Source organism: Nansenia antarctica (genome assembly GCF_963989245.1).
Source record: "Nansenia antarctica genome assembly, chromosome: 17".
NCBI lineage: Eukaryota > Metazoa > Chordata > Actinopteri > Argentiniformes > Microstomatidae > Nansenia > Nansenia antarctica.
This window is the reverse complement of record NC_137687.1, coordinates 4,963,511-4,977,228: the sequence shown is the minus strand read 5'-3', so window position 1 is coordinate 4,977,228 and position 13,718 is coordinate 4,963,511. Positions and strand designations below refer to the sequence as shown.

Here is a 13,718-nt window from a genome sequence, read left to right as displayed (position 1 = left end):
TTCTAGAAGTTGGCTGCACCTTTGACCATAGCCTAGAGAGGAAGCCTTTTCAACCAAGATCTTGAAATACCAACAGCTGGAGCAGGCCATATCACAACTGGGTTACAGATGTAAACTTAGTTAGTTTGGCATATTTGGCAGCCTGGGCCATGTTCATAAGTTTGTTGTTAGAGGCCTTCAAATGGGGCCAAACAATTAGCAAAGTACTGCTCAGTATCTGCTGTTATTGGTAGCCGCTCAATATGGAGAATGCGGTGCTTCTTGTACCCATGAGCTGGAGACTGTCTGTTTTACAGTATTGATACTGTATCTGTCAATCCACTGTAATCATCATTTAGTGTGAATAACATTCTGTGTGTAGGCATAACTGGTTGTTGGCTCAGCACTACTGTAACTGACTGTTTTCATAATGTCAGTATTTATCAGTATTTATGTCCTTTAGATATTGTACATGTACTGTATGCGGACATAAATAAAGCATTTAAAATGTGTGTGAGAGAGAGAGAGAGCGAAAGAGAGAAAGAAAGAAAGAAAGAATATGATTCGAAATAAACTGTAGGAATATTCGTGGTCACTGATATCTGATAAAGATTTTGCTGTCGGAAATCCTTCAAAGCAAGGTTGAAGGCAATCCCCACAAGGTTCTGCGTGCCAGGTCACTGAGCTGCCACTTGGGATACGGTTGAGGTTTCCCATTTTTCCCATGACACACTGCTTCTTTACCTGTTTCCTTGTCTGTTGAGCTTTACAGCTCATTGGAAAATGCCGTACCCAAAGCATTCACTTTGCCCAACATCAAAGCTCTCTTTTGATCCTCCCAGGTAGAAGTTTACAGACCGTAGTTAGTTACAGACTGTAGTTGGTGACTTGATGCTTTTGTTATGTTAACTGCTTGGGAGGTCATTAGCCTTAAAAGTGTCAGGATGGGAGTTTAATGACCGCAAACCTTGACAGTAAGTTTGTTGGGGAAGAGTCCATCATGTCAATGTGATTTGGGAAAAATAATCATACCTATGGATTCCCTACAATTGATGTCAGTTATTTATAGAATATCACTTCAGAAACGTAGAGTATAAGAGAACGTCCACTCCACTTCACCTGACTCACTAACCCTAACCAATGAATCAGCGGAAGTCGTGACGTTAGAATTATAAGGTTCTATCTCCATTTTTGGTCAGAATTTAGTTTTTTTACATAATCTGATCCATTAGGTGTTTATTAATGCCTGTGTGGGGTTATTTATAAAAATGTTGAAATTGTTTAGTTAGTAATTAATCAAATACAAAGGTTCCATCTCACAAAACATAATGGAATGTAAAAACGTTGACGCTCAATATCTCTGAACTGCCCTAAACGGAGATAGAACCTTATCATTCTAAACGGAGATAGAACCTTATCATTCTAAACGGAGATAGAACCTTATCGTTCTAAATGGAGATAGAACCTTATCATTCTAAACGGAGATAGAACCTTATCATTCTAAACGGAGATAGAACCTTATCATTCTAAGCTCACGAAGTGATGAGGTCACGAGTTCTGTAGCAGAAGCAGCATCCCTCCGCTTTCTATAGGTGCACATTTGGACTTGGGGCTGCTGATACACTTGTTTTCTGATCTGTACATAAGTGCTATACAGGGGGGGAGGGGGGGGAGGGGGGGGGAGAGGACAAAGAAGCCTGAAGCAGCAGGTCTACTACCCCCCTAGGCACCTGCTCAGCACCTTTTCTGCATCCCTCACACACACACACACACACTCACACACACACACACACACACACACGCACACACACACACACACACACACACACACACACACACACACACACCGTAATGCAGCAGCAGGAGGCTATGGTTATAATTACCCATAGCTGTCTACTGTTGTGCCTGTCTGGAACAGAAGGACCCCCCCCCCTCTTACAATAATGCCCAAGCAACTCAGTGTGCTAGTCTCAAGGAGGTCATTATCATCACTGCTCATACCCCCCCCCCCGCCCCCCCCCCCTTCCCCGTACCCCCCTTACCTCAGCCTTCCCTCTCCCTCTCCCGTTCCAGACAGTTATAAATAAATCCTGTTAGCTCACAGAATGGTGCCGATAATTCCCCCGCCTTGCATGTGGCTGATAAGGGTAAAAGAATGTGTGAAATTGCACCAAAAAAGCATATTAGATAATTTCTCAGCTGCGTGTTGTTGTATTGATAGTACTGCATCCCCAGTAGGTTAGCCAGAGAGCGTTCTCTCTCTGTTACCCAAAATTCCACAAATTCATTACAGGATTCACACACAAAGACACATTTTGTCCAGAACTGATATTATTGAGGAGGCAGTGTTCGTCTTTGTCTGGTTTTATACTTGGCAATGAGAAGAGGATCATGCTTTATTTATTTTTTTGTGGCACTGTGCCGTGTATCGAAACCTTTCTCCTGGACCCCTAAAAGCAGCTTTACTGTAAGAGATTATTTTTCATCTTGATTTGGGTTTTTGAAAGCATTTTGAAATGAATGAGGTCTCTGACAAAAGAGGCTGAACAAAGACTCCAACCGATTCCACTACCCAGGAGCCTTAACACTTCTCTCTACACATCTGTATATCCCCAAAACTGCCAGGGTTCTCTATCTACTGCAACCACCCTCCTACCATCTCGTGAGCTTAGAATGATAAGGTTCTATCTCCGTTTAGAATGATAAGGTTCTATCTCCGTTTAGAATGATAAGGTTCTATCTCCGTTTAGAATGATAAGGTTCTATCTCCGTTTAGAATGATAAGGTTCTATCTCCGTTTAGAATGATAAGGTTCTATCTCCGTTTAGAATGAGAAGGTTCTATCTCCGTTTAGAATGAGAAGGTTCTATCTCCGTTTAGAATGAGAAGGTTCTATCTCCGTTTAGAATGAGAAGGTTCTATCTCCGTTTAGAATGAGAAGGTTCTATCTCCGTTTAGAATGAGAAGGTTCTATCTCCGTTTAGAATGATAAGGTTCTATCTCCGTTTAGAATGAGAAGGTTCTATCTCCGTTTAGAATGATAAGGTTCTATCTCCGTTTAGGGTAGTTCAGAGATATTGAGCGTCAAAGTTTTTACATTCCATTATGTTTTATGAGATGGAACCTTTGTATTTTATGAATTACTAACTCAAAAATGTCAACATTTTTTGAAAATAACACCACACAGGCATTAATAAACACCTAATGGATCAGATTATGTAAAAAACTAAATTTTGACAAAAATGGAGATAGAACCTTATAGTTCTAACGTCACGATTTGGTACTACTTCTATTACTGATACAACCAGCAGAGAGCTGGAATATGTAATATGTTACGTATTGAATGAGCCTGGACAAAAATAACCTAAATGCCTAAAGCTGTTCTGACGCTTTTCCCCATAAACATTCTGTCATAACTGAGAACCTATGATGTCAGTGGCATTCTTCATTGAAGAGTCATAACTCTAAGGAAAAACTCCTAGAGGAACATTTCACAATACGTTTGATGTTACTTTGAAACAATAGTCATTGTCTCTGCTGCCTAGCTCAGCACAGTATGTATATCTGGTGAGGGAAAGAAGACCACAATGTGGCTGTTTTCAAACACATAACAACACATCTGATCATGTGCCTTCCCTTTCCCTCTAGAAGCTAACACTGGAGCTAGCTCACTCAGAATATTCATTGTTTACGGTCTGGTGCCCTATGCTATGGCTAGGCTGGGAATTGGCTAACATCTATACTACATGACTTTCCCCCCTCTCTCTCTCTCTCTCTCTCAGACTATATACAGTACATTCCTTAACAAGGTCACAGATATCTTAAGCCGGCACTCACACACTCTGGCCCCCCACTGGCCATCTCACTCCCCCTGTGGTGTGGACCTTTGGCCAGGGTCCTTACCAGCCCCCCTGCTTACCAGGTAAGACTCCCCATCATCTAACCCCGTTGATGTGACGAACTGAAAGCGGCATGTCGTGACGTTAGAATGATACGGTTCTATCTCCATTTTTGTCAAAATTTAGTTTTTTACATAATCTGATCCATTAGGTGTTTATTAATGCCTGTGTGGTGTTATTTTTAAAATGTTGAAATTTTTGAGTTAGTAATTCATAAAATACAAAGGTTCCAACTCACAAAACATAATAGAATGTAAAAACGTTGACGCTCAATATCTCTGAACTACCCTAAACGGAGATAGAACCTTATAATTCTAAGCTCACGAAGTAACAGGCACTTAGCGTTACATGTATTAAGGCTGATCTGTGCTATGATAATGCTGCATTTTGACATAATTATTATCGCGTTTCCCCCCGTTGAGCTGTATAGCGGCACTTATTACAGTGAAGTGCTCTTATGACACGTAACTCCTCCTACAGCCGTATGACGGAGAAGCGTTTCTGAAAGTACGGCACGGGTCGGATACAAATGCGTCAGCCCGGTAGTGGAAAAGCGCCATAATAGCACTCAACTGCACAGTGCTTATCTACCCTCATGACTGTTGCTGCCTTGAGAACCCATAGGAATACACTTAAGCCCAGTCCTCGACTAAAAAAGCATCTTCAATGGAGATTTTTACATTGAAAGTGTGATTTTTAGTCAAGGACTTAACTTAAGCCTGGTCTGTGAAACCAGCCCTATATAAATCCAACGGTTCCGGACAATGATCATATGACTGGGCTGTCGAGCTAGTTAACGAAGCGTCACGCATGTAAGTGTTGTATGGGTACAGTTGGGTGACTGTTAACATGCTACATGAACTAACATCTACATACATGTGTTATGTTACCAGAACCAGGAGCCGCTTGGAGAGGCAGAGACAGACGACTGCACCTCGGTGAAGCTGGAGAACGTGCGGACGTCTGTAGGGGGCGACTCTGAGTCTGTCGCCCCCCCAGATGACCTGCTGGAGGGAGACCTGGGACTGGGCACTCGCCCGACACCAGCCTGGGAGGAGGGACGCTAACTTCTCCTCATGACAAAGCCATCAACAATCTGGCCCCCCTCCTACCTTACCGACCTCGTCCCCCTCCACTCCCCCTCCCGTCGCCTCAGGTTCTGACGACCAAACCACCCTCAAGACCACCAGGACCAAGCTCCGGCTGGACCTGGGGTGATAGGGCCTTTTCAGCCGCAGCCCCGTCCCTCTGGAACACCCCCCCCAACCACATCAGACACCCCAACACCCTCCCAACATTTAAACAGGCCCTCAAAACCCACCTCTTCAAGCTCGCTTCACCAGTTAACCCTCTCCCCCTCCCCTTCCCATGTGTCCCCAGCACTACCTTAATAAGGCCCCCTATACTTTCTTCTATTTACCTTTTTGTTTCTTTTTATTATTACTACTCAATCTTTTCAGTTTGTAAAGCGTCTTTGAGTGTCTAGAAAAGCGCTATATAAGTCTAATGTATTATTATTATTATTATTATTATTATGTCTGTGGAGGAGGGGACCCTCTAGCTATCCCAGCTTCCCCAGTGGTATTGGGGTCACATGGGGGCTTTGGCCTCTGAGAGGGCGGAGCAGAGGGCCAGAGACTGCAGCCCTCTCAGAAGGTCACATGGCCTCTTACATCAACAACACATGCAGCGGTGTCATATGCAAAAGAAAACAACACAGGGCAGCTAGCTCCTTGCTCTTTATGACTCCCCCCTTTAAGGACACTCTTCTCTTTTTTTTTAATCAGCAGAAATGTTCTTTTTCCTGCCACCTCCTCGCCTAGCGCGTCCTCTACTCCTTGTCAAACATTTCTATTTTCTCCTTTTCGCCTTTTACTCATTCAAATTCAGTATTCAACTGAATTTATCAGCCCGCTCAACCCCTTCTTACTTATCATTTAATGTTGCATAAGAATACTTAATTTTATTAGGCTAGCATTGTTGAGGAGACTATTTGTGATTGAGGTTTACACTGAATCCTATTTATTTCAGAGTCTGTATAACCCCAACCCTAACCCTGTGTGTGGACCATGGACATTATGGCATAAGTCCCTGTGCCCCATTCTCCTGTAAATCCAATGTACTGAAGGCTGGGCCTCTCTGAGGTTAGATATTGTTTTTCTCATATTAAGAGTGTTGTCCTTGAAGTAAGTGCCTATCGAAGGTTACCTCAAGGAGGCAGGGGTGCATATGGCATGCTGTTCTATTCAAACCTTTCACGTTTTAAGTACAATGTTTATTTCGTGCCATATATTGATGGTCAGAGATGACAACAATTGTGCTCCATGTGGGAGACTCCCTAAACTAATAACCAGTAAAGGGCTATTATTATTATTATTATTATTATTATTATTATTATTATTATTATTATTATTATGAAGCAAACTCAATGCTTGGACAAAGACATTGCCTATGTGCTCTCAAACAAGCTGATTCTCACATTTTGGGATATGTTCTAAATGTTAACACAGTTACATGTGTAACGATGACAGTGTTTGACTCATAATACACAAAGAGAAATGTCCAATTCCTAACCTTTCCCTTCTCTACCTTTATGAGGAAAACAATGTTTATATCATTTTCAAATTCCTAATATCCATTTGTTAATGATTGTATTTGCAAGGTTTCATTGTAGCAACATTGCCAGTAAACTACCTTGGACCAGTCAAACTATCTAGCAATGACAAATACACTGTTTGTTAATGATTGTATTTGCATTGTATTTGCACGGTTTCATTGTAGCAACATTGCCAGTACCTTGGACCAGTCAAACTAGGTAGGTAGCATTGACAAATACACTGTATCTCTGTGACAGCACATGAACAGGGTGACACTGAAAGAGATCCAGTACCAGTGGGCTTAGGATAGTGGGCTTGGTCCTACAGACAGGTTCATATCTAGGTTCAGGTCCTCCATTCCACCGTGGAGCACAGACATATCAAACATGGGTCAAACTGTTAGCATTGGTGAACTTTTTAATGAAAACAAAAATTGTTTTTCAATGGTTTTTTTCTTCTTCTTCAATAAATAGTCTAAAACTGCACTGACTTAACCTTTTTTATGTGATAATCTTTCAAGGCAGTTTGACCAAATTCCCTATTTGCTTAAAGAAAAAGCAATTGTAAACATGTAAAATGACAGACTCTTACACTGACATTGAGAAACCCTTACTGTCTCAAGTTGCTCTGTCTCAGTGGACTATTCTGCAATCTTCCTCTGCTGTTATCAACATAACATATCTAATGTAACTGTACACCAAAGAGGCTTCCTGCTAGCTCATCTTAGTTGTTCCAGACCAGTTTAATGATTGTCTCTGAGTCAATCCGATAAGCACAAAAAAACATAACCTGCTCAAGCGTTAAGCTTTTTTTCTTTTTTTATGAATTATTGTTTTTGTTTTTTCATCCACTATTTTCACTTTTTACAGACAATATGGATACTGGAAAACCCAAAACATTTTCTCAGGTATTCGAAACATTCAAAATAACCCCAAAAACATCCACTTTGAAGTGTTATCATAACAAGATACATGAATTATACAGTTATTTTCCGTAGTTGCAGTAGTTGCAGGTTCATATTCAAGTCATTGTTCATAGGCCTTTGCGTAGTCAAACACATCCAGTTGTCCAGATACAAAAGTAGTGGTCCTGTCAAAACACCACCTCCATCCCAACTCAAATCAAAAGAAACAGATACATTCCCAAAAAGTGGCCAGTGGAATTCCTCAAAAACACTGATTCAAAGTAAAGCTTTGTATTCCATGATTAACAGAAAACAGCACTCGATGCAAAATGCAACATTAAATTCACTGTCTTTGGTGGAAACTTTGTCACAGTTTGGAGACAGTCAGTAAAGATTTAGTCAAGTCTTTCGCCTCTCCGGCTGTTCTCACACGCTCGTACCCCAGCACGGCCATGGAATGATGGCAGTAATCCTCCACTTGCTTGATCTGTTGAATACTCAGAACTGTTCTCCATGCACTTGCTGCTTGTGTGGCGTTCCTGGACGAGACTATGAATGGCTTGGAGGATGAACTAGAACCGCTAGTCATGTTCAGAGCAAACGTCTCAATGTCATGGTTGCCGGTTAGATTAGTAAATTGGTAAATGTTCCGTAAGGTCTTGACAGGGTTTTCAACCAGATCCTCGTAACGCACAGCCATGTACTTTCCTTTGAGCCAACTGGGCGGGTTTAAGGCAGTCCTCAAAGTCCTGGAGGTCCGGTCACATATCACCTCCATGGCTCCGATAGAGTGGTAGTCAGAGCCGTCCTTTTTGTTGGCTTTGTGGTTGGGGTCCACGAAAGGTATTCGACGCAATTTGGGGTCCCTGCTCCGGACCACCTGTAAGTTCTCCCTTATCAACCCGTGTCTGGACTTGATCCTGGAGTTGGCCACAGCCCTGGGGTCTCTGACCAGGTGGATCACTTTTAAGTCCAAGGAGGGGTCCTCCATGAGTGGTGCTAGAACGTTAACGTCCAAAATGCGCACCCCTTTGATGACTATAGTGCTGTATTTGAGGCACTCCTCCTCCAGTAATCTAAGGCTTTGAGGAGGGCACTTTTTACACAACTTGTCATCCACCATCCCCACCACCTCTTTCCTATAGGCGGAGCAGAGGGGGTAGGAGCACACCACTTTGTTAAGGGTGGCCCCGAAGAGGCCCAGGGACGTGAAGTTCTTACCCCCGGGGCTGTTGTACAGTTGAAACACCGAGAGATCACACCGGTACAAGGAGCTGAGCATGTCCCTGGCGGCCCCCTGCAAAGACACGGCGTCACCTGGGTACAGCTTTTGCCAGATGTGCCACATGGGCTCGTACAAAAAGAACACTTCAGGATTTTGGTTAAACAACTCTCCGAAAAAGGAGGAACCCGACCTCCAGGTAGTCAAAACATAGACTAACTGTCTCTTTTTGGCCAGAGAAGAGGGTCTGTACAGGAAGCGGATGTCAGATCTGCTCTGGTAAGTCGTGCTCCTCATCTGGTGGTTGCACTGCTGGGGCTCTTTAGTCCATTTGTAGTTGGCCAAGTTCAGCATGGTGAGGACCAACAGTAGGAAATAGGCAATAAACAACACAATCCTCTTCCTGCGTAGAACTTTCATCACTAAGCCGGGCTGGGCTATTATCTTGGTGTGGTTCCTACTATAGGTTTTGAGCTTGTTCCTCCCGTAGCCAGCATCCTTCTCCCAAGGTGCTGTCAACTTCAGTTGTTGATGATATGATTGTTTGCCTCTCATCTGTAACCTAGGAGAGGGGGGCTCTCACCACTGCTCTGCTTACATTTACAATACACAAACACTGATGGATAGAATATCGATGGCTGTAGATGGGTAGCAAGCAAGCAAATCGAATGGTAAACCGATTAGGTAATACTAAAAATCAGACCCCAACAGACTCAATAGGCTGATCACAAAATAGGCGATCACCCGTTTTTTACTGCACTGCGCAATGCTTTTTCACATGAAAGAGGAAGGCCGTGTTAAATGCAACCTATGCATTGACATGCATTAAAGTGCATTCATGCAAATTGCAGATGCCATCCAAACAAAAAGGAAAACCCGTTCACCCGCAATCACTGACGCCCTCCTTGGCTTGATCACAGAGGAGCAGGCATCTCTGCGCAGTCCAGATCTGGAGGCTGGGAGGAACGTCCAACACACAGACAGACAGAGAAATGTGTCTTAATCGCGCGAGCCCATCTCAACTGGATACATTTGTTGCATAACCTAATGCTACAAATAGCGCAAAAACATCGCCGGGTACATCCACAAGTGCAGTGTCTGTGTCTATCGTCCAAAGATTGTTCCGTGGTTCTTCGTGACGTTCCGTTGTCTGGAACTAATTGAAACTGGACTGATTCAATCAGACTGTACAAGGAAACAAAGACCCTCCTTCCTCCGGTTGTGATTGGTTGCGTGAGAGAAGACGTGGGGTAAGGGGTGCAGGGGTTGGCCCCAAGGGCACGTCGATCATTTTGACGCGCCTCTCTGGAAACGCCCATATTGAAAAGAACATTGCACAGCAATGGTAGACACAGTGGGAGAATGATGCTGATGTAAGAACATGAGATGAGAGATGGTTTTGCTGCATGCATTGGTTTATTCAGTTTAACTTAACATCAAACTGCAGTTTCTTGAGATATATTTGTGTAGTATAGGCCAATTGTAGTAAGCCTACTCGATACAGTCATTGTTAATGAAGTGCAACAATACTCCCATTGCTTTTAGCTGTAGGCCTTATTATCCTTGACTATTCTTTTTTAATCCAGTTATTATTCCCCCCCAAAAAACTGAAAAGTGATTCAATGTAGGCCTATGTTGTTAAAAAACCATCAAGATCATGTCTGTCTGTCCTCCTTACATGGGGTACACAAGCAAGTAATCTATAGCTCCCATTAAAGGCATTTGTTTTGCCCAGAGTCAAAAGGTTACTTCAAATCTATAACGGAACAAATGACTCCCTGGTTGAAGGATATGAATGATATGAAGTGAACCACGGTCAGCACGGGACCTGACAACCCTCTCCTCTCACTTGGCAAATTGGAATCACCAATCAGACATTTGACAGATGGATTTGTTTTTTTGTTTTTTTACCCAAATGCCAAACAGACTAAAAAATAATCTCTTCAAATATTGTCCACAGCCAGTTCAAGTGGTATTACACAAATTAAACGGAGGTACCACGGCATGTCTATGAAATCAATTAAGCGCCCCCTTTCCAATTGTAGGCTACTAAGATTACAGATTAAGACAAAAGGTGTAACTGCCGTGTTTGACACTGAATTTGACTGTTGTTAAGTTTGAATTCCATTCACTCTTTTCTTGGAAGGATTTGGTCATAATGAATGCGTTATTTACATTTCTGCAGGCCTATCCCAATAGGCTATTGTTGCTTTTGTAGAAGTGTTGTTGCTTTGCAAAGACTGCCATCTACTGGAGTTAAAGTTATCTCTCACTCCTACGAATGACCTGACTGTTGGCCTGACAACCTAATTCATAAATTATGAAATGACATTCCTTGCACTCCAGGCTCATTGTTCCAAATTATGGAATTTGTGTCACTGTCCAAATACTTCAGGACCTAACTGTATACAGGTGCAAACGAGATGCATTCAGATCAATCGTGTATATTATACGGGTCCTGAAATATTTGGACAGTGACACAAATTCCATAATTTTGGCTTTGTACGCCACCACGATGGATTTGAAATGAAACAATCGAGATACAATTGTAGTAGTGCAGACTTTCAGCTTTAATTCAAGGGGTTGAACAAAAATATTGTATGAAACGTTTAGGAATTGCAACCATTTGTATACACAGTCCCCTATTTTCAGGGGCTCAAATGTAATTGGACAAATTAAGATAATTGTAAATAAAATGTTAATTTGTAATACTTTGTCGAGAATCCTTTCTCATGGACATCACCAAATTGGACATCACCAAATTGACATCACCCATCTCTTCAGGTTACACCTTAACTGCTCCTCCTGAGACATCTTCTGCCCCTCACCACTGCGTCTCCTGAAGACACCCGCTTTTCCCCTCTACTGTGTCCCTAAAAACTTCTATTGCCCCTTTGTACTGTTTCTCTGTTTCTCCAGTGTAAAAAAAAAAAAAAAGTTTGGGTTTAGAAGAAGGTGATAGGAGAAGGTTTTTCCTTCTATCAATGGCCCGGGCCTGAGCTGGATTACTCTTCCTGCTACGACTGGTGGATTGATGATTCACTTGCTTAATATTCAAATGTGTTGATTGTAAGTCGCTTTGGAATAAGGCGTCTGCTAAATGCCAAACATGTAAATGTAAATGTAAATTGGGTTTCCAGTTGGGTTTCCTCCTTTGTGATGCTTTGCCAGGCCTTTACTGCAGCTGTCTTCAGTTGACCCAGTGCCATTGGAAGCCATGCATGCCCCTGCCATCACACAGCATACCTTTCTTACCATTAATCGGGTACAGGTTGATCTTAGTTCCATCTGTCCAAAGAATGCTGTTCCAGAATTATTTAGATTTAGAACGCTCTGTAGGCTATTTGCTCTCGTGAAGTCTTCTCTCTATTGGCGCTTTTCCACTACCGGGCTGACCCGACCCGAACCGGGCGGCATTTGTATCCTACCCGTGCCGTACTTTCAGAAACGCTTCTCCATTATACACAACAGACCCGGAGCGACCCGGGACTGTAGGAGGAGTTACGTGTCATAAGAGCACTTCACTGTAATAAGTGCCGCTATACAGCTCAACGGGGGGAAATGCGATAAGAATAATTATGTCAAAATGCAGCACTATCATGCACAGATCAGCCTTACAACATGTAACGTTAAGTGCCTGTTACTTGCCGCTTTCAGTTCGTCACATCAACGGGGGAAATGCGAGATGAACTCTGGTAGACTTCGATAATTATATAGGCCTGCCTACGACATTTATTTACGATGTAAAAAGATCCTGCAATCATCCACCACAGTTGTCTTACGTAGTTGTCCAGACCTTTTTGTGGTGCCGAGCTCACCAGTGCGTTCTTTTTTTCTTAGAATGTACCAAACTGTTGATTTGACCACTAATGTTCCCACTATCTCTCTGGGCGATTTTGTTTTTGTTTTTGCAGCCTATAAGGATGGTCTGTTAAACTTGCATTGAGAGCTCCATTGACAACATGTTGTGCATTCACAGCAACAGCTTCCAAGTGCAAATGCCACACTTGGAATCAACTCAGAGCTTTTACCTGCTTAATTGATAAAGAAATAACGAAGGAATAGCCCACACATGGGAATAGCCCACTCCATGAAACAGCTTTTGAGTCAATTGCCAATTATTTTTAGTCACTTGAAAAAGAGGGTGCCACGTAGCCTATTAAAGAGCTGTAGTTGCGAAGCCCTTCCACCAATACGGATGTGAATACCCTCAAATTAAAGCTGAGTCTTCACTTTAAGCCCATATATAATTGTAACTTGAATATGTTTTGGTAAACAGCTAAAATAACAAAAACTCAAAATATAATCCAAATATATATGGACCTAACTATATATAGCTATAGCCTACACTGTAGATGTCTTTGGTATGTCCAGCATGTTGATATTGAGTCCATGGGCTCATGTCAAATCATATGTTACTGTAATTGATTAAAATCTCTTTGTTCAGTAAATGGTGTGGTGTCAATTATTTTGTTTACGGTTTGGAGTATAGTTACATTAATCTACACTGTAGACACTGCACTACACTGCCGTCAAATGATGTATGCAAACAAGGTAGTATTAGCCTATTTTATTCATGTCAATATGAAATCCTTTAGAGCAGCAATTTCATTTGGCAGGCTTGTAATGTGTTGGTCTTATTATAGTCCTATGCGCCCTCACAAGCCAAGCAGCCTGCTCTTCAACAGTCCAATCAAATGAGAAATAATCCCTGTTGTTTTATAAGCTTATCTAACGGTACAGCCAATTGGTATTCAATTCATAATAAACTATCAAAGGTAAACATCCACAATGATGGTCCAAAATAGTGTCCAGCCGTGTTGTGCAATAACGTGACGTTAGAATGATAAGGTTCTATCTCCGTTTAGAATGAGAAGGTTCTATCTCCGTTTAGAATGATAAGGTTCTATCTCCGTTTAGAATGATAAGATCTATCTCCGTTTAGAATGATAAGGTTCTATCTCCGTTCAGAATGATAAGGTTCTATCTCCGTTTAGAATGAGAAGGTTCTATCTCCGTTCAGAATGATAAGGTTCTATCTCCGTTTAGAATGAGAAGGTTCTATCTCCGTTTAGAATGAGAAGGTTCTATCTCCGTTTAGAATGATAAGGTTCTAT

The 13,718-nt window shown here is 42.1% G+C and overlaps 1 protein-coding gene across 1 annotated transcript; it reads right to left on the bottom strand.

The window, feature by feature from the left end:
• Positions 1-7,746: 7,746 nt before the first annotated feature.
• On the bottom strand, positions 7,747-9,156 carry chst2b (carbohydrate (N-acetylglucosamine-6-O) sulfotransferase 2b; the record flags this gene model as incomplete). The annotated part of the gene is made up of 1 exon (XM_080547803.1): positions 7,747-9,156. The coding sequence occupies one exon, from the start codon at positions 9,154-9,156 to the stop codon at positions 7,747-7,749; it is 1,410 nt and encodes a 469-aa protein (XP_080403929.1).
• Positions 9,157-13,718: the final 4,562 nt, after the last annotated feature.